General features: G+C 48.1%; 2 protein-coding genes across 7 annotated transcripts in view; one reads left to right on the forward strand and one right to left on the reverse strand.

Moving 5' to 3' along the window:
- The window catches only part of woc (zinc finger protein without children), a 51,547-nt gene extending 50,064 nt beyond the window's left edge, over nucleotides 1–1,483 (forward strand). For all 3 annotated transcript variants that reach the window (XM_077631830.1, XM_077631831.1, XM_077631832.1), the window contains 2 exons: nucleotides 486–582; nucleotides 972–1,483. In XM_077631830.1, the coding sequence (XP_077487956.1) occupies nucleotides 486–582; nucleotides 972–1,158 (284 nt within the window). In that variant the 3' untranslated portion in view covers nucleotides 1,159–1,483. The remainder of the gene's footprint in view (nucleotides 1–485; nucleotides 583–971) is intronic.
- A 6,362-nt stretch (nucleotides 1,484–7,845) lies between these two features.
- The window catches only part of hlk (hulk), a 97,178-nt gene continuing 85,456 nt past the window's right edge, over nucleotides 7,846–19,567 (reverse strand). For 2 of the 4 annotated variants that reach the window (XM_077631835.1, XM_077631836.1), the window contains exons 26-34: nucleotides 19,365–19,553; nucleotides 18,632–18,763; nucleotides 17,545–17,727; nucleotides 16,471–16,611; nucleotides 14,337–14,519; nucleotides 13,030–13,170; nucleotides 12,421–12,603; nucleotides 10,301–10,349; nucleotides 7,846–9,075 (exon numbers count right to left, since the gene is read on the reverse strand). In XM_077631835.1, the coding sequence (XP_077487961.1) occupies nucleotides 9,069–9,075; nucleotides 10,301–10,349; nucleotides 12,421–12,603; nucleotides 13,030–13,170; nucleotides 14,337–14,519; nucleotides 16,471–16,611; nucleotides 17,545–17,727; nucleotides 18,632–18,763; nucleotides 19,365–19,553 (1,208 nt within the window). In that variant the 3' untranslated portion in view covers nucleotides 7,846–9,068. Of the gene's footprint in view, nucleotides 10,350–12,420; nucleotides 12,604–13,029; nucleotides 13,171–14,336; nucleotides 14,520–16,470; nucleotides 16,612–17,544; nucleotides 17,728–18,631; nucleotides 18,764–19,364; nucleotides 19,554–19,567 lie in introns of all 4 variants that reach the window. The other 2 variants (XM_077631833.1, XM_077631834.1) reach the window with 1 other exon arrangement.

Below are 19,567 nucleotides of genomic sequence, written 5' to 3' on the forward strand. Positions count from 1 at the left end.
CAGCTCCAGGTACCCAAAATAGAAATCATTGAATCATGTGCAAATCGGTTACACTATGCAAAATTTCAACTGTACACTGTTCAAGCGGCCACATCACGCTGGCAGTCGCTTTCCCTGATGAGAGGAAACAGTGCAAGAGATTCCGGTAACCTCCAGAGCGCACGTCGTGCTGAATTCCAAAACTACAGGACCATTGGCAGTTCATTTTGCCTCTAGTTGGCTGCACGCAAGTATGGAAGGCAGGATGGAGTGCCGTTTCATCACCTGTGGTCTCGCCATTTGCCTCGGACTGGCATACGCGTCTGCTTATATTTGGAGTCATCTTTTTTTTATTTAGTTAGGGCGGCCTAATTGAGTCGACTTATATGTGGCAATATACAGTACTAATTAAGGATCAACTGTCGCCTGCCTATCACATGTATATTACTGTATGGACCTCTGTTTACTGTGTGTGTTACAAGGTATGCTTATGTGCCTCTTCACAGAAAACGAAAGTGATCATGGATGTTGCGACCAGCCAGAAGACACCGAGAACCCACAGCGGTGCCCAGTGAAACTTTATGAACTTTACCTCTCTAAGTGGTGAGTAACGCCATGCATAGTGGATGGTTCTTGTCTGAAAAGCCTAATCAAGGATTGCTGGTATTACAGTGAGGAGTCTTTTGGTACTGTTTTGTCGTACAAAGTAAATGTTAATTAAATGAGAGGTTCGCCTTGTCTAGGTGCAAGTGGAATTAGGAAATTGGGACTGGTAAAAGTGGATGCAGTGCAGTCTCTTATGGAGTTTAGAGATATAGTAATGTTACGGAACTTATGCAGGTTTCGTATTCACTGAGCCAGTGATGTAGTAAATCTGCAAATAACAGTGATGCTCTGCATACTGTGGAATGGTTTGCTGATTTTTTTGCGGAATTCAGTTCCCCGACATTTGCCAGGTTTTCACTCATTCACTGACTACGTTTTCATTTCAGCCCGGATGCTGTCAGATCCAAGCAGGGGACGTACTACATGCTGCCAGACCGAGCATGCAATGTTGATAGCGCCATTTGGTATTCCAGCAACCCTCTTGGAAAAGACGCCATATCACGGATGCTGACGAGGTTTAGCATAGTTGAGGAGGTGAAAGAACTTTCAAGCAAACTGGTCGCCCAAGCCTGATTCTCGTCCTCATACAAGTACTGCCAGTGCAGAGATGCATTGGACTATTCACACCACCTCACCTCTCCTTGTCTACCTTTATTTTTATTGCTTCACCGTCCTCGTTTTATGTGTTTTTCATTGCGTTTCTCATAGATTGTTGTCACGTTGTTTATATGGGATAGAGCTCTGTGCAAATACCTTTGTGGGGGGATTTTCAGTGATCATTTCAGCATTTTCTTACGCAGCTGGATCTGGTATTGCGTTCAAAGGCTGTGTAACGTGTGGAAATAGTGTTATTATAAGAATTAGACTTCTGAATATAAAGACTTGTTCAGACACAGCATTGCTCTGTGTTGCATACTGTGTGCCTGCTGCAGTTTTTGCCACTAGCAATCCACAGAGCTCTGGTCTACTGCTGGCATTTTCTTTGCGACCACTACCAACCTTTGCGTGTTTCTCAAGTGTATGAAGCAACATAAGGAACCACCCTAAAACCTCATAGTGGCTATGATACTGCGACGCCTACCCAAGCCTTAGAAGGGACATTGGTTGCCTCGCGGTTTGCAAGATGGCACAACCTCTTTAATCGGCTATCCTGCTCGCCTCGATGAAAGTTTTGCATGCAGACGACTGCAGTTTTTCGCTGATTCCGGGCAGTCCAGGCAAGTTGTGATGTTATATTATTAATCAAAAAATGCAGACTATCACAAGCTACCCTGTGGTTTTGTTTGAGTCCAAATAGGACAGTAGTTTGTGCAGGATAATTTTTTACAACCTGGACACCTAAATGCGGAACACCCTGTATATGCAATATACTGGCGAAAACAATTGCATCACAGCAGTTCACGCTGGATGGAAACAATTTTTTGTTCTGATGTCATCTTTCGCAAACGTGTAATGGCTGGCTTACATTTCACGGTGATTCAAATTTGTGCGTGCACTACCAGCAGCTGGATGCGTTCACTAAGAAAGGCGCATCTCCCTGCCCAAGTGGACATGTTAATTTCGAAACTGTGGGAGTACTCTGCAGTACCATAGGCTACATCAGTTTGAACAGGCCACCATGCAATGGATGTAAAACAGTGCACACTTCTTGTAAGTATCTCCTCTTCGGATTGTCACGATGTCTATTACTTTGCCTCAAGCCCTAGCATGTTTCAGCGGCGGCTTGACAGTGTGCTGCACGGCAATGGCAAATAGCATCATGCTTTTTTCTATTGTGCGTATTTGAGAAACACCTGTTCCATTTCCTGGAAGTTCTGGAAAGCTCCACGTAGCAGTGGTGCAGCGCAAACTAAGCCAGCTCAGTTACTGGGCGCATCAAGACTATTCCATGATCGACAAAGAAACTACAGATCACCATGGAGTTTTCTTCGTGCAGAGGAGAAGGTAAGTAGCCTGTGCTGTTTCTAATTGGTCAGCTACTATAGCCATTCAAAAAACACCTGCCCTCTGGCCTGTTGCAAATAGGTGCATTGAGCTCGCAGCGCGAGCTCGGTGCACCTGTTCGAAGCTGCGCTACATTTGTCACAATGCACACAAAGCGGCAATGGGCACTCCATCCATGGGTACTCGCCAAAAGGAGAGTAGTGGGTCTCCGATGGGCCCTCTCGGCGATGACCACAGTGGATGGCTACCACCAACTGCACGCTGCAGTCCTGCCGGCCATCGCAGGCCCTGGGGTGCGAACGCCGTGCGGAATAGCGGCATCGTGGAGCAAGGTCGTGAAGCTGCGAGAAAGAACCTGCGATGCGCCGCTGCTGCATCAGTTCTGATGGGAATGGTGTGGGCACGTCGAGGTGCGTGCCAAGGCTTCCGTGAATTCAGTGAAGCTTACAACAGCCCAGGGGTGCGTGATTGACAGGGATGAACAGCCGCCGTGCGAACGGCCGGGGGCTCCGCGTCAGCGTGCGCAATATGGCCGCCGCCCAGTGAGGAAGCCGGGCTGGAGGTCGTCGGTGCAACTCTGCTAGGCAGCGGCGCTGCGCAGACAGCACCTGTAGGGATCGCCACACGATGTGGAAGAAGGGGGACTGCCTTTTCCGGCCGCGTGCGCACAGGATGGCCGCCATGCAGCAAGAATGCAGCGCACGGTCCAAGGATCGCAGTAGAGGAACCCATGCAGGTAGGGGCGCGCTGAGAACGTGATAGACACGACATTCCTCGAGGGTAGGCTTGAAACCTGCAGACAGCGCTCGCCGGGACAGACATGCGTTGGGAAGGACCAGAAAAGGCAGCCCACGTGTGAAGGACACTCGTTGCGTCATGTGGGGCCAACCGCTCGCTTCAGTTCGAACGAAACTATCGATTGCTCTTGCAACACTTAAGAGCAAGATTTCGCCCCGCGTCTTGTGGCTTGAATGTCTTTCTATTTACAGTGGGACGCCCACCGCGGCGCCGCAGCTGCCGGCTACTATGACGCTCGCTTCAGCCCTTTTCACCTTCCCTCTGCGCGCCGCCCATCTCCTCACTCCTGAGGACGGCGCCATCCACGCCGCGATACCTAAAAACAAGGCACTAACAGCTTTCGCTGTGAAAGCGCTGAGGAGGGTGAAGTTACCCGTAGTTGGATACTACATGGGAAGGTCGATGCGGAGACGCGCGAAAATTAGCGGCGGGGCCAGCAGTGCAAACACCGAATATGAACTGAAGGAACTTCATGACAAGCTGAACTGTACATCTAGTACAATGCAAATGCCTCTTGCACTGATCGCAAATTAACCCTGTCCCTTACTCGATAAAGTTGTTTTATTAAATGTTGCCGGCTTCGGGTTCCAACATGTATGAAAAGAACTCGGTGCTGGGACATTTATTCTGCATAGCGCTGGGGCGTCCGCGATGAAGGCAAATGCTTAGTAGCTGCAGCTGTCTCAAGGTGGACGCCTGAACCGCGCCCTCATAGAATGGGTGGAGTAGAGAATGAAAGGAGGAAAATAGACTGTCGCCGTAGTGGACTGCTTCTGTGCACAGCACACGGGTTATAACTCTTCGCCTTTGTCGAAATGCAGTCGCCGCGGCCGGTATTCGGTCATGTGACCTGCTTTTAACGCGGCAGCGTTAAGGCTTCCGTTCTGCAGAAAATCTAGCGTCGGCGTTGTGAGCGCAAAATTCCGCGATATGTAACGTAGGTGGGCCACCTTATGACGTCATCACAACCTGCTCACCGGATCAAAAGGCTAGAGGGATTTGCCACAAGCCCTTGGCTTATTTAGAAGGGTCGCGCTGAAAGGACGAGGCCTGAAGGAAAGAAGCTTGCTTAAACTAACCCAAGCATACGTAATAAGCCGCGTGAGCAATGCCACGCCTTTCTCAAACATCGGGGCTGAGGAGAGGAAACTAGACTCGTTCATTCGATGGTGCATAAAGAAGTCCCTGGGCTTACCTAAGATTAGCACCTCCACAGAGAAGCTCCTCTCTGTGGGAGTGCACAATACCTGGGACGAAATAGCGGAGGCTGTCAGAATTTCACAGCTCGAAAGACTAACAACCACGGGCAGAGCCATCCTTTAAATAGGCCTGCAAACAAATAGGGGACTACGAGCGAAATCGAGCATTCCGCAGGACTGCCGAGAAAATCTATTTCTCCCAATCCCTCGTAACATGCATCCCATATTCAACGCTGAGAGGAGGAAGAAGAGAGCAGAAACACTAATCGGACGCTTCGATCCGATGGACAGCAAGTCAGTTGCGTACGTGGACGCGGCAAGTGGCAAGTCGGGTGCGGCAGTCACCTCAGTGATCTACGGCCGCGGTGCCCCCGTATCCAATAATAATAATAATTGGTTTTTGGTGGAAAGGAAATGGCGCAGTATCTGTCTCATATATCGTTGGACACCTGAACCGCGCCGTAAGGGAAGGGATAGAGGAGGGAGTGAAAGAAGAGAGGAACAAATAGGTCCGTAGTGGAGGGCTCCGGGATAATTTCGACCACCTGGGGATCTTTAACGTGCACTGACATCGCACAGCACACGGGCGCCTTAGCGTTTTTCCTCCATAAAAACGCAGTCGGGTTCGAACCCGGGAACTCCGGATCAGTAGTCGAGCGCCCTAACCACTGAGCCACCGCGGCGGGGCAACCCCGTATCCAACGTTTATAGATAAACGTTGCCCGTATCGGCAGCCACCATTAAAAGCCGCAACACGGGAGCAGCTGAAGTTGCGATAGCGCTCGCTTGCGTGGAACGTAAGCCAATTTTATAATTAGCGATTGCAAAACGGCCATCTATAATTTTGGAAAGGGTGGGATCTCGCCGGAAGCGGCAGGGATTCTGGCCACTAGATGGCTAAACAGAAAAATTAGCCTAATTTGTACCCTTGCACACGTGTCCGTTCCTGGCAACGACGCGGCCCACGAGTTAGCCCGAGCTGCGATTGTAGAGAAACCTGAAAAGCCCTGCTGCGGAGCGAGGTCCCTTCTCCACAGCAAAAAGCCATCCGCCTGGCGGGAGAAGCCGCTTCTAATCGCGGAGGTCCCGGCCCCCGTCACATATGCCTGCGTGCCGGGGACGGGGAGTAGGTGGCCTCCTTATCTGGTGGAAAGTTGGTATCATCGCCATCATCTCACAGGGACAGATGGCAGCTATATTAATGATTGGTCGCAATAGTTTGCTCGGGAAGAGCAACCTGGGTGACACAAGCCCGTCGGAGGCAGCAGCTGTCATGAGCAGTGACACATGGATTAACCGTTGCACCACTGCGCCAGGAGTGGTATGACTACTAGGCATATATGAAAGTGAATTTGAGAATGACCAATTTCGCATATATGGGCATTAACCCATTCACGCTATCGCGTCATACCTTTCAGGCGTATGCCCTCCATATCTTTCTCAGCAGTCTACCCCCATACAGCCACAATGGCGGGTTCTTCCATGATTTCAGAAGCTCTGCACGGATGAGGACAATAATCAAATTTGGGGAGGACTGCATACAACACAACAACACAACAAGAAGCGTATACCGAACGTGGAGTTTCTGGGAGTTTCGGAGTGCCGTACCCTTCCCTGGCCGGTGAGGCGCGCCGTGGAGGCGCAGGAAAGCGGACCTCCTTCCCCACGGGCGAGTAGCCAGAAGGTCAGCTCGAGAGCGCTGCGCCGCCTCCTTCATCAAATCGGTCGCAAGCGCGCACCGCCAAGCGCCGCCGGAGCGGTCGTTGATTGGCCGAAAGTGACAACGGGCAAGTGCGCCGAGATCGGCGGATACCGGCCGTGGCCGGGGGAAACGTCAGCGAGCCGCAACAGCGAGAGGACGTCAGGTAATTACCTCCCTTCTTCCCTCTTTGTTGTCGCCATCTTGCCCCGTCAGTCGCACGACCAAGCCACAAGGCAAGGGTCGCAGATCAAGCTTCAAGCAGCCAGCGATTTTGGGAGAACCCAATAAACGTTTGGGCCCCGGGCAAAGCGTCCTGTTCTGTGTTGTGTTTATTTCGCATTTCCGCTGCGCCGCCGTGAGAACGGCCGCGCGTGGTGTGCGATACCGGGAGGTCGGAGTTCACGGCCTAGACCTGGAAGCTCAACGGCCTGGTAAGAACCCTCACAAGCTACCCCTATCCATTGTCGACTGCCGAAACGGCCGTCAAGGCCGCCGGGGGCGAATGTCACCCTTAGACCAAACAGAATGGAGCCAACGGGTCACGGGAAGGGGTGAGTAAATGGACCTTCTCGATGGTCACTGCGGCGGAGACAGCGTGATTTTACCTGCAGTGTGAGAGCAATCGTGAAAAACTCGGCAACAGATGCGGTGGTCACCTTCTTCCGAGCTACGGTCGGGCGGACAACCGCAGACCCGTCATAGTCCGAATCGTCGCGAACCACGGTGCATGGTTGGAAGCGGCAGCACTGGAAAGAGGCGACCGTTCTTCAGCCTCGGCTACTGGCTCTACCCGAGCGAGCACGCGGTAGGCAGACTCCTCCACGAGGTGGTTGCTCACAGGTCGGTTACCTTTCTTGGATATTCATCAGGGATTACTTCCATAGTCCCGCTACTGCCATGTATTGGGTCTCCTGGGCCTAGTCAAGCTCATAGCTTTTAGCTCAAGAGACCTTTCCAATTTCTGGAAAAATAAATATGTATGTATGTCTGCAGAAGGCACATGGCTTTCTGGTGGAACCAGCCTTTAGCAGTTGAGTCGTTCTAACCAGTTCACATCTCGGAGCTGCTCGTGCCATGGGCTCTGAGGGACGACATAGTAGAGATCCTCGGATTGTTTTAAACCCCCTGGGCTTAACTGCGATTGCATAGCACTGAGAAGTTTTCCCCTTTGTAGAAATGCGACCTCGTGGCCAGTATTTCGATCATCCCGTGACTTTGGGCTCAGCGGCCGAACGCTACTGAGCCACCATGGCGGACACGACATAGAGGGCACTTACCTTTGATTGGCTGCCATCATGTTACTGCTTCAGTTTCGCTTTCATAGCAGGTATGATTTTTATTAGAACTACTTTTAACGCGGTAGCGTTAACGGCCCCGTTGTCTAGAAAATCCGGCGTCGGCGTTGTAAGCGAAAATCACGAGCATGACTGCCGCAGGTGGTGCCCAGGGAGCAACCTATGAGGCAGGTGGGCCAACTAAGTCACGTGTTCTTGCGGCGTTATCACAACCTGCCCACCGGATAGTGAGCGAAGTCCTCACCGTGGCAGTTTAATTATTGGTCGCTGGTTAAGAGCAACCTGGGCCACACAAGGCCCACTGCAGAGAGAACCACGCAAGTACAAACACATGTTGCTTTATTGTCCTCACTGTATGTGCAGCTTATTAACGGGTAATGCATGAACGCTTGGTACACGAAGACGTTCTCACTCAAATTCACCATATTTACTAATAGCCGCGAAAGACTTGCCTGCGTGGCGTTCTTGAATCTTCTGCGGTCCGCCTGCCAGGGCGTATCACAATACGATGCACTTTTGTTTGACGAAACAAATGTACCTTCTTGAACCTAATCATTAGAGTTTCATGACATGCAGGTGTGGAATTCTGTTAGCAAGGTCGTTCTAGGGGCCGTCGGGCCATTGCAAAACGATTTTGCTGGGTCCGGGCTTTTTCAGATAGTCCAATGTATTCAGCTTGCCTGTATTTGATATTTGCATGCAAGTACCTTTCCAAAAGCAATATGCTGTATGAAGTGGAACACAGTTACATTGTAAGGCGAAATTCCTTGCAATGCATCTTTACAATTCTGTACAATACTGCTCAAATGGTGCGCACGGAACTGCGCGAACAGCTGCCTGCGCGCCAATCTTTTGTACAATCCACATGTAAAAGGAGCCATTAAAACGACATATTAACACTCTGCTGTGCGCACCACCTCAAGAGGTGTAAAAACTACTCCAGGGCTGAGGTGCTGCATTTAGTGCGCATTTTGTCTTCGAGATATATCTATCTCTTAGATGCATCATTCATAACTTAGGCTCCATGGACTCCCCATGAAAATGGGCTTGCTGCAAGCTGTGGTACACTTGAGTTCCAAGTTCGGCATCTAGCCAAGAAATACACCCCAAAAGGCTTTTTTTTTTGCTTTTAGAGGAGTAGTGCTTACACCTTTTTCAGCAGCGGAAATGTCCCTAGATTCCAAACCGTGCTCCTTACATTTCTTTTACCCACTTTTTGTGCACACAAAACAATTTATTCGCTAGGTGTTCTTAAGTCACACGAGTGCAAATAAAAAATGATAGTAACCTTGAATAAATTCAGCAAACGAAAATATTGTAAATCAGAACACGTGTGCAAGTTTCAACAAAGTATGGAGAAAAAAAGAGGAAAAAACAAAGGTCACGTGGCAGTTGATGCAAGTGGTTGCATCCTTACAGTCATTGCATATTCGACTCTTTCCTGTCCTTCGGCTTAACTGCCGAAGCTGCGAAGGCACCTGAAGAACTGTCCGCGAACATTACAATCTCGGTAGATGTATGGCCGATCGATCGCCTCACAGGGTTTTACTTTCTGAAACACAAACAATGTATTGGTATCGGTAAGTGATCCATTCTTGGCTTCGTTCATCTTACCACTACAAGCACACACTCCCGAACAACGGCCATCGCGAAACTCTACGAACGTCACTTAACCGCATTTGTTCCTCAAGGAAAGACCACCATCTTGGAAAGGCCACGCTCATGATAACTCGCCGTTTACAAAAAAAAAGTGCAAAAGAAAAAAAACCCATGCGCGTACGGCAACGGGTGGCCTCTACACAATGGAACAAGATAAATAAGCGTTAACTCTTTCTAACCAGCCTTTAAGTAGGTGACGACAATGTTCGGTGAATGGTGACACACCATGTATACTATGCGAGCCTAGATTGTAGTTACAGATGCTACGGACAGTTCAAACGTAGTTCACACATTTTTACACCAATTTTTTTTAAATCTACAGTAAACTGCCAGTGCTGGTGCACTACGACCACGTTTTCTGCTCAAATGCGCATGATCACACGAGAACTCTAAACTAGCACTCATGAGAACGCACAGCTATTGCGAAATTATGACATATATTCGGTTGAATAATATCGACTCGACTGGCAGTTCAGGCTCCGTGGTGCAGCTGTTATGCTCCTGTCACACTCAAGTAATGTATTCATTCCAGTGAACGATTTAAAACGAAAATGATGGCTTAAACTAACGGTTTTCACGTCCTTCTTTACTATTGCTTCTGAGAACGGATGGTACGTGGATGTGCGACCTACCAATAGACCTTTTTTTATAATTGAAAATTAAAGAAGGGCTGGTTCTTGTAAGTGCTTGATCAGCCTACTGATTTCCGTAGTTAACCTATATCGCATTCTCAACGCTCTTTTCACATGCGCCCACCCTGTTCACCTTTATAGATATAGTACGATCACAGGGATATGCCGCTCTTTTGCAACGGATCGTAGCGTAGGGCTCCTCACAAAAGTCAAATGGTCGTCTCCCGTCGCCACCTACACTGCTGCCAGAGTTGACACGTCAGGGCGCGACCTCTGTCGGCAGACGGCGCGCGCACATGCATGCGGTATTCTCGGGAGGGGCGCAAGGTTTTTGTCTGTCCGGGACGCGCGAGATGGGGGTGCGATCACTCTTTCTTTTCCCGCGGCGCCTTCATGCAGAAGATGAGAAAGAGTGTGTAGAGGATGAAGGCTGTCGATATGGCTATCAGCGCGTACATGAAGAGGCTGAGTTCAGGATGCCTGTACCGATTTTTTTTCAGCCACTCCAAGACCTCTTCTTCCTTCATCAGGTCACCTGCGTGCAGAAGAACGGAAAACATGGTTAGCAGCCAGACAAAAATATCCTTTAACTTTCTTGTGCTCACGACAGTGGTGTGGCATCTCCCTCCCGTACTGCGGAGGCCTCGTCTGGCCTTATTTGTATCAGCTCTTGGCACTTCCCTGATGGATGTCCGGTATAACTCCGACAGCGATGCCCAGACTAATAACGGAAGTCTTTGATTCATTCAGCACAACATATAGTGAGTGGGTTTTCCATGTTTGCAGATATGAGCAACTGATTCCATGTTTACAGTTCATGTGTTTGATAATGCTGTATGGTTTGCTGGAAGGCCAGCTCAAGGACATGTGCTTAGTGGCGCTGTGCCACCAGAGTAACGAGTGGTAGCGGAATACGGCCCTGACTATGCCGCAGTAGTTTGCTGCGTTCACCTAATCTTAGTGAAGGTGCGTTCGATGCATACACTTCGAGCTTTTTCATATAGCGGCCGTGCTTTAAGGAACGCAAGGTCTGCAACGCGTTTGCGATGCGGGCTCGGCGTCTTCGGGGTATTGCACTACCACCTACACTTGCAAAGCACGCCGCCGTGACGCTGTACCACGCAAGTGAGATGAACCTAATAGTAGTGGTTTATTTAAAAATAATTATAAAAAGGAAGGAAAAGATTTTGCTTTCCCCGACATCTGCCATCGCTGTGGGAAGCACCTGAGCTGGGGCAGCGTAAATAAAGGGATAGCAGGCAGATTGGAGAAATTAAGTGAAAGAGGTGATGGGACATGCAGAAAGGATAGGGTATCGGCTTTCACGGCGGACCACGCGTGGAGAGGAGGTCGTTCCGTGCAGGCGAGCCTTCTTCTTCGTATAGGTTCCATTGGTTTGTGACGAGGTGCCAGCGTTTGGTTAATGGTAAATAAATGCTAAATAAATAAATAAATACTAATTTTCCCTAGCCTGTGGCTAGTCGGCAAAGGATCGGCAAGTTTATGGTTCGCTACCTTTCTTGGCATCTTCCATTTCCAAGGAACTGTAACCAGACCAGCTGTGGCTGCCCACTACGTCGGCCTGGTGCAATAGAGCCCCGGGATTTTTCAAAACGCTAAGCACCTATGTGAGGCCAAGCCTCAATATTCTCATGGTGAATTCTGTCCAGTGTAGTCCCGAGAGAGGTGTCCAGCCAAAGAAACCACGTCCGAAAGGATAATGAGATCCCTGAAATATTCGACTACAGCCGGACGCGTACCTTTCGACCACCGCTGGAGTTGGAGGTCGAAGACTGTGTGCGCGCTGTTACTGCACAGTTGCGGAATCTCAGACCACGCCTTCTTGCGCAGTGCATGCCGGGCAGCAGGACGGAGCAGAAGGAGGGTACGTGTATCGTGATTTTTAAAGCCTCTTCTACGGTTTCATTTATATTAAACTTAAAATTATACGTTTATCTATAAAAACTTATAGTGTATAATATCTATATGTTTATATAGCATATAATACTGAAACGGTCAAAGATAGTGAATGTCATAATGACTGACTCGTACTTGCTCTTCTTATAGTACATTATATGTATGTGCTATTGTACGCGCATCTCAATGGTTAAAGACACTTTTTTTTAAAAGTTGCAATATAGGATTTGTCTTGTTAGTCTTATTTGCTAAGAGTTACCTTTCTGCATCAGTATATATACCTTGTAAAACATATTCTATGCTGTGCTCTTGTTAAAAGGGATGGGAGCTACTCAGACCGCCTAAAAGCAGCCTTTTCTCTGACCTCCTCATGTATGACTAATTTAAAATAAATTAAATTCAGTATTGATGCAGTTAACGAAGACCCTGCAAATAATGAGCTTTCAGAACGCCCTTTGGAGATACCAGACAGACGGCCATTTTCGCACATATCTCTGGTTTCACCGTGGAAGCCACCTTGGCAGTCCAGCAGTGGCGACGAAAGTTCTTGCTGCCAAGTAGTCACAACCGTGCGCTGCCTCGGTAACGTCTAATTACATTAGCGTAAAGGGATCACCGCAATTACCCACCATGCAAAGAGCGGCGCATTCGCTCTAATCATTGCCTGGCGACGTATTGCCTCGACTCACCTCTGAAGATCGACGGGAATTTCCTCCGGAAGTAGACAATGGCTGGCACCTGGGCGATGCCGTACTTCCTGGCGTACTTGATGTCGTTGATCTTTACGAACGTCACGTCGAGGTCGTCCACCTCGTCGTCTATGTTCTCCAGCTCTGCTAGAACGCTGTCGCACTTTGGACAGTTGCTGTCAACTGCACCAAAAGAGAAACAAAACGCGGATGTTTGATCTGATGGTCTCGGAAGTTTGGGATCCGTGGGTGTTGCGATATGGTAATCGCTCTAGCTTCGTGGTCGCGAAGTATTTTCGTTTTGTTATTTTTTAGAAATTACTGGCTGACTGCACTTTACAATTGTGTATCTGTCTAAAGCCTTTTCTGTTGTCTAACTACTTGGGCCCAGTCAGCTGCTCCTTGTCTTTTGACGTATGTAGGAATGCGCCATAGAAATCACGCCTGCTTGATCACAGGTAACTCTTTTTTCGGCCCACTCTGCGCACCGCAGTTTGATCGTCGTACAAGTGATTAATCGTCGTAATGGCAAAGCAGGTTGATTACTTGGTGTCCACCGAGCAACGTGACCTCTTCCCCCAAACGCCATGAAGCCAAGCGGCGACTTACAGAAGAAGACGGCGACGAAGTCGTTCTCGTCGAGTAGCTTGTCCAGCATCTTCCTGTTGACCTCTTCGATCTCGTCCTTGAGCTCGATGTTCTCGTGGCTGGTAAGCCAGGCCAGCACCTTATCCTCATTGAGCAGGTCTCCTGCGAAGACCGTGCAATAGAAGTAGGCGTAATTGTATAGCTGACGTGGCACGGGCGCCGTAAATTCGCAACACACGAAGAAGGGGAAAAAAGAAATAGCCGCAATAACACGCCACTCAAATTTTTATTTTATTCCAATTTTTATTCCAATTTTTATCTTGATTCAGTCTTCTCACGCCTATTTTTCCCCTCGCAAATACCTCATTGGGATTATATACTGAACCTTGGCCAATCCCCGTGCGTGGGTACGTGCCATGCTTACTAAGGAGAAGAAGAAGAACACGCTAAGCCTGAGGACATCATCATCAACACGTATATAATCCGCCGTGTTATGATATTGTACAAAAGAAGTCTTGAATTTAAACACCAACATCTCAAAATAACAAATTTGATATCGCGGAAGCTTTAAGAAAAAGAAAAAAAAACGAAATGAATGATACAGGTTTACCGTGCTGGTAATTCGTCACCGATGGTGTGGCGACAAAATCTCATGGTAAGCATCTTACCATGGGCGAAAGGGTGGTGCTTCAGAGCATCTTGTTATTTTTGGGCACAGGCACAGTTCTTTTTTCTTTTGCTTTAAAGGGAAACTGAGTGTGGGCAACTCCACGAAATTATTGTTCTCAGTAAAAATTCACTCTTTCTGGCTATGTAGGAAAGTGAAGAGTTGCGGGGCAGTGAAGGCTCTCGAAGCCCACGTGGTGCATCACTTTGGCATACGGACAGTACGACTGCAGTGGGTATGTCTGACGCAGTGTTTCGAAATGTGAGAGATCTCTTGTTTTTGTTCATTTATTTAATTCGCAATGAAAGCCATATAGGTATATTGCTGGCAGGTACATACATGCGGTGCCATATGTAGAAATGCGGAACAACTCGCGGCAGTCACCTTCGCTGTCGCTAGTAATGCTGCAAGCTTTTGGAATACAAACCGAAACACCGCCCACGCTCTTTTTTTTTGTCACTGCCTGCGTTTGGGCTAGCGCCGCACAATGGTAGCATGCGTGACGTGGTGACGTAGTTTCGTGACGTAGTCCTCGTTACCGCTTTTCGGCAGACGTAAGGTGCGCGTTAGGAAAGAAAATATTTCGTTGTTACGCTGTTGCTGCGCTTCCGTCATGCGCCAGAGACTACGAGGCATCGCGTGGCCGAGCGTGCATGCTTACCGTCGTAGACGACAGGCGTCTTCTTCCTGAAGTAGACCAGGGTCGGGAATGTCGTCACGCCGTACTGCATCGCCGCTTCGAAGTCCTTTATCTTCACGAAGTCAATGCCAAACACGTCGGCCTCGTCGTCAATGTTCTCGAGCTCCTTGAGAACTTTATCGCAGTCCTCGCAGTCTTCTTCGTCTGGCGCGAGCAGAGATTGGAATAAATTATTTAGACAGCGCCATTATGATTGCCTGTAATAACAAGGTATTCACGGTAGAGAGACGGCAGGTAGATGGGTCTCGTGACAACACAAAGTGTACGAGGGGGAGACGTTTCGACAAGAGGACTTGTATTCGTCGAAGACAAATCTTCCTGTCGAAACGCTGGCAAACACCCCGAGGCTCCCCACTCCCTTATTCACTTTGTGTTGTCAATAACAAGGTGGCAAAACGGATATCGCCGTGCTAACTTTTCCCATTTCGCAATCGTGGAGGTTCTTTCGTACTGACACTGCTCTACTTTATCCTATTCCCACAGCTTTGCAATACGATGGGAAAGATAAGCCACGCGAATGCACACTGTGCGCGCTCTTTTGAGCATTATACTCTTATTATCTCAGTGCCGTATTTTTCAAATATAGCTACTACGAGATGTATAGGCACGTGTTAGTATGACGCTAGGTGTTGGCCCCCATGGAAGAGGCTTTGAGACTGATAGTCCATAGAGTACAAATGCTTTGTCAGGGGAATACCTAGTTGTAGGGTCGTAAAGAGCAATTTACTCCTGCTGACTGATTTGACGTTTATTTTATTAGCTACGCATACTTCAACGAGAATGAGCGTTCTTAGTTTAGTTAATTGACGGACGCTTGCCGTCGCAATCAGTGTCACCATCAATGTAATGCAGAACTGAGTTATGTGATGTGATCAGGGGAGCTCTTAAATACCAGCCGAGCAGGTTGCGCCACATGCTTGGCGTGAGCGATGGTTGCCACCACGAGGGATATCAAAGAATGAAATACAATTTGGCCAATAGCCTGGAAGTGGCACAAACAGAAACGACCGACAGAGATGCGCACAGGATTGTTGTTATACTTGCGAATGGAGGTATATTGGGAAGGAAACACTGAGGGCAGGGTCGATATTACATGGTGTTACTGCTGATATGATGTACGGGTTGTAAACGAATCTAAACGGCATACGTTCGTACAGCATGGAGGTTAGCATTCGCACCGTCCAAGTGTACTGTAACTGTAGCAGTTGCTTTCTGTATATATCCGTCTTACATTTCTGCTTACGCTGTCTGTAATCTACTGCCCGTCATCAACCAGCCCTGCATGCTACCCTTCAACAGCACATCGACAAGTTTGATATGCATCCATGAGTTGAGTAATAGACCGCAATGAGAATAAAAGAAAGGAGACATAAACGGGAACGATGACAACTCTACTGCTAGTCCTAACGTACTAATTGTCTTATTGACTGTTTTTTTGTTGTTTGTTTGATTTAATTGCTCCACTTTCATTCTTTAAATTCGTCATAACCTTGATTCGACTCTCCCTAACCTGATCCCTAAACTCTCCCATAAGCCTCGCTCTATGAGCTCCATGGAAGCCAACAGCTTCTCGCCCACTAAAAATGCGACTTGAAGCTGTAACTATAATGGCTCGTTAAGTGTGGTCCTTCTTAAGCTAGGGTTGTGTTGTGCAGGCATCGTAAGGTACGCTGACATTGCAAGGTACGCTGACATTGTAACGTACGCTGACATTGTAGGGTACGCTGACACTGTAAGGTACGCTGACACTGTAAGGTACGCTGACATTGCAAGGTACGCTGACATTGCAAGGTACGCTGACATTGTAAGGTACGCCGACCATTGCAAGGTATGCCGACATTGTAAGGTATGCCGACATTGCAAGGTACGCCGACATTGTAAGGTACACTGACATTGTAAGGTACGCTGACCGTTGCAAGGTACGCTGACCGTTGCAAGGTACGCTGACCGTTGCAAGGTACGCTGACATTGCAAGGTACGCTGACCATCGCAAGGTACGCTGACCATCGCAAGGTACGCTGACATCGCAAGGTACGCTGACATTGTAAGGTACGCTGACATTGTAAGGTACGCTGACATTGTAAGGTACGCTTACAGAAAAGGACGGCGAGGAAAGGGGAGTCGTCCACAAGTTTGTCGAGCATCCTCCTGTTGACGGCTTCGATTTCGTCGGCCAGTTCCCTGTTGTCGTCGTCAATGAGCCAATCCAGCACGGCTTCCTCATTCTTGATGTCACCTGGACGACAAACCGCTCGTTACAGCAACGTCACGCAATGTCTCTGTTGCTCACATGCTGCCGATTAGCATCAACCTAGGCGAGACCGAGAATTAAAGCAAAACATTGTAAAAAAAACGCGACAGAAAGTTTTCTGTCTTCGCAGCAGATTTTATGCAGTATTTTTGGTCATGAAATTGTAGTACAACAGAAATTTTTGTAGTACAATAGAAATTTTTGTAGTAACAACAGAATTTTCTGTAGTATTGTGCTGTCCCTTGTCGTATCGACTGAAAAATACTATACAGTACTACTGACAAATACTACAACATTAGAGAAAAGACCTGTAGTTACGATAAAACGACAGAATAATTCTGTCGTATTTTCATATGCCACTCAACGCGTACAGTACACGTTCAGTGGCATATGAACCAAGTCACTCACACGTGGATAATCTAGTCCGGAGAAAACTTTGCTTATTTTGCACGAAACGCGACCGCAGAATGGAAAAAGCCAATTCAGCAGCGAGAAGAGGTAATCTATGCGTTGTGGGTGTATAATCAGCGCGGCATTCTTTCCGGCTTCCCGCAGCAGCGCCTCGCGGAAAGCCAACGACACGCGACCGCGTGTTCCGTTTAACAGTGGACCATACTGTACACTTGCTGAATACACGTATTATTGTATTAGCAGCTGATCATAGCCAAGGTGATAAGGAAGACCACCACGACAATAATGAACGCATGTGATCAAATATTAGGACGACAGCGAATTGCCTTGCCTGGTAGAGCTGGACAGTATAGCATAAGCCATGTGGTCATCCACTCCATTTTTTCAGCTCTACCGCAGTTTTAAAGCCCGAGAAACCGTTAGGTCACGCCGCTACCGCCTGGCACACTATAGTTCACTGACTGACAGAGCAGTCAGCGTTCGAATCGCAGGCCCCCGGAGACTTACCGTCATATATGAGTGGATTGGCGTTACGGAAGTAGACCAGAGCTGGGAACGTCTTAATTCCGTATCGCTTGGCCAGCGATGGGTCCTGAATTTTGACCATGTGAATACCATACAGGTCCGCATCATCGTCTATGTTCTCCAGCTCATGCAGGGCTTGATCGCAAGCCTTACAGTGAGGCTTATCTGTTGGGGAGGAAAAGACTTTTTGTAGCACTTTTCTTTTTCAAAAGTACGCTGCGATATGGCGTGCAAAGCAGCTGAACGCTTCGCTTTCCGAAAAACGAAGGTGACGTCATGAATTGTGGATTACTCCAATTTGGTGCTCTGTAAGTTTAGTGTTGCCAAAAACGACACCGCACCGCTTCTGTCTATATGTCATGATTCATGACTCTCGTGATTTATCTCTCAGCACGAAACATGCAGGCGATATCGGCATATCTGCACTGTTGCTGGACCGGATACTATACGCCACGATGATCATAGAAATCTCTATTATAAAAAGGCTAAATTACATAAATCGGCCTCGAGTTGTACCCCATCCTTTAGAAGGAAAACGTAGGGTAATGAGCGCTAAATATGAGAGGTGCCCACACTTCAGAAATGAATCATTATCGTAGGTGAAAGATGGTTAGAACGTAGTTACACGTGAATGAATCCAACAAAACTCAAAAGAATGTTATCTCTTATTTTCGTTCTACGAGATTCCTGGCGTGTTTTTCGAACTGATTTTTTTCGCCTACGCACAATACGCACGCCGCTGCCATGCACCAACACTCATCTGTTGCATGCATGGGAGAACACCATGCAACACCTTCATCAGCACGGAGGTCAGGTGTCTTCAACGAATCGTTCCTAGAAACAGCGGACAGGGGTATATCACATGAACAACGGAAACAACACACACTACAGCTTCGAAGTAAGTGTACAGAGGCACAGGTAGAGGTCGTCTGTGGTCACAAGTATTAGCGTGCAAGTCTTTGAAAGTGCTTACGAGCAGTTTCAAAGTGGACGATGCTTTGGGAGACAGGAATCTGTGGGAACAAAATGGGCGCATCGAAAGTGCGGTCGCGAACAAGGCATGACTCACAGAAGAAGACGGCCAAATACTGCGTTTCCTCAATGAGACGATCCATCATGTCGCGGTTCACAGTTTCGATAGTGTCCTCCGATTTTTGCAAGACGAGCCATTGTAACACTTCCTCCTCTGCGCTGAGGTCACCTGCATGTCGGGAAAGTTCAACAGGCATATATCGACAATCCGCAACAAAGAAGCAGGTTAATTCGTGCGTTATTAAACGCACACTTCATCTCTGTTGAAATGGTAAATGAATTCGTTGAAAGCATACAGATGTTCGCCATTTCTTTACCTTGTGGTCATCGTTTGGTGGAAGGGCGATCAAATGGCTTGATAATATTATCAGTAGCTTTCTAGACAGATCCGTCCGCTAGAGGTAGAATTATTGTTTCGAAAAACCTCTATAGAGACATAAAGCGGTTTGATGACGCCAATCGTGCAATTCTTTGGAGCTGGGTCAGTTACTAAATTTGGCAGACAGAAGCGTAGAACAGAGGACAACAAGCAGTATAGCAGACGAAATGTATGCCACTTCAGCCTGTCTACTACATCGGCTACACCGTTTATCGATCTTGGTTCTGTGTTCATACACCACAATAGAGCAAATTTGCAAAATGGCCAAGTCCTATACAATATTAAGCCATTATAGCCGTCAAGTCGTATTTGAGGAGGTTCTGCGGACTTATGATGCTTCTTGTAGTACAGTGACAAAGGCTATGGTTACTGCAACACTGGGTTGGCTTACCTTCGTACACGTTTGGAATCTGGTTTTCGAAGTAGACAAGTGCCGGCAGTTCTTTCACGCCGTACTCCTGTGCCATGGCAATGTCAGTTGTCTTGACGAACTGGATGCCGTGGCGATCCGTGTCGTCGTCAATGTTCTCCAGCTCGTCCAGGATCGTTTTGCAGTCCTCACAGTCAGAACCGTCCGAATCTGTGGGACGCCAG

The sequence above is a fragment of the Amblyomma americanum genome, chromosome 7 (assembly GCF_052857255.1).
Source record: "Amblyomma americanum isolate KBUSLIRL-KWMA chromosome 7, ASM5285725v1, whole genome shotgun sequence".
Classification (NCBI taxonomy): Eukaryota; Metazoa; Arthropoda; class Arachnida; order Ixodida; family Ixodidae; genus Amblyomma; species Amblyomma americanum.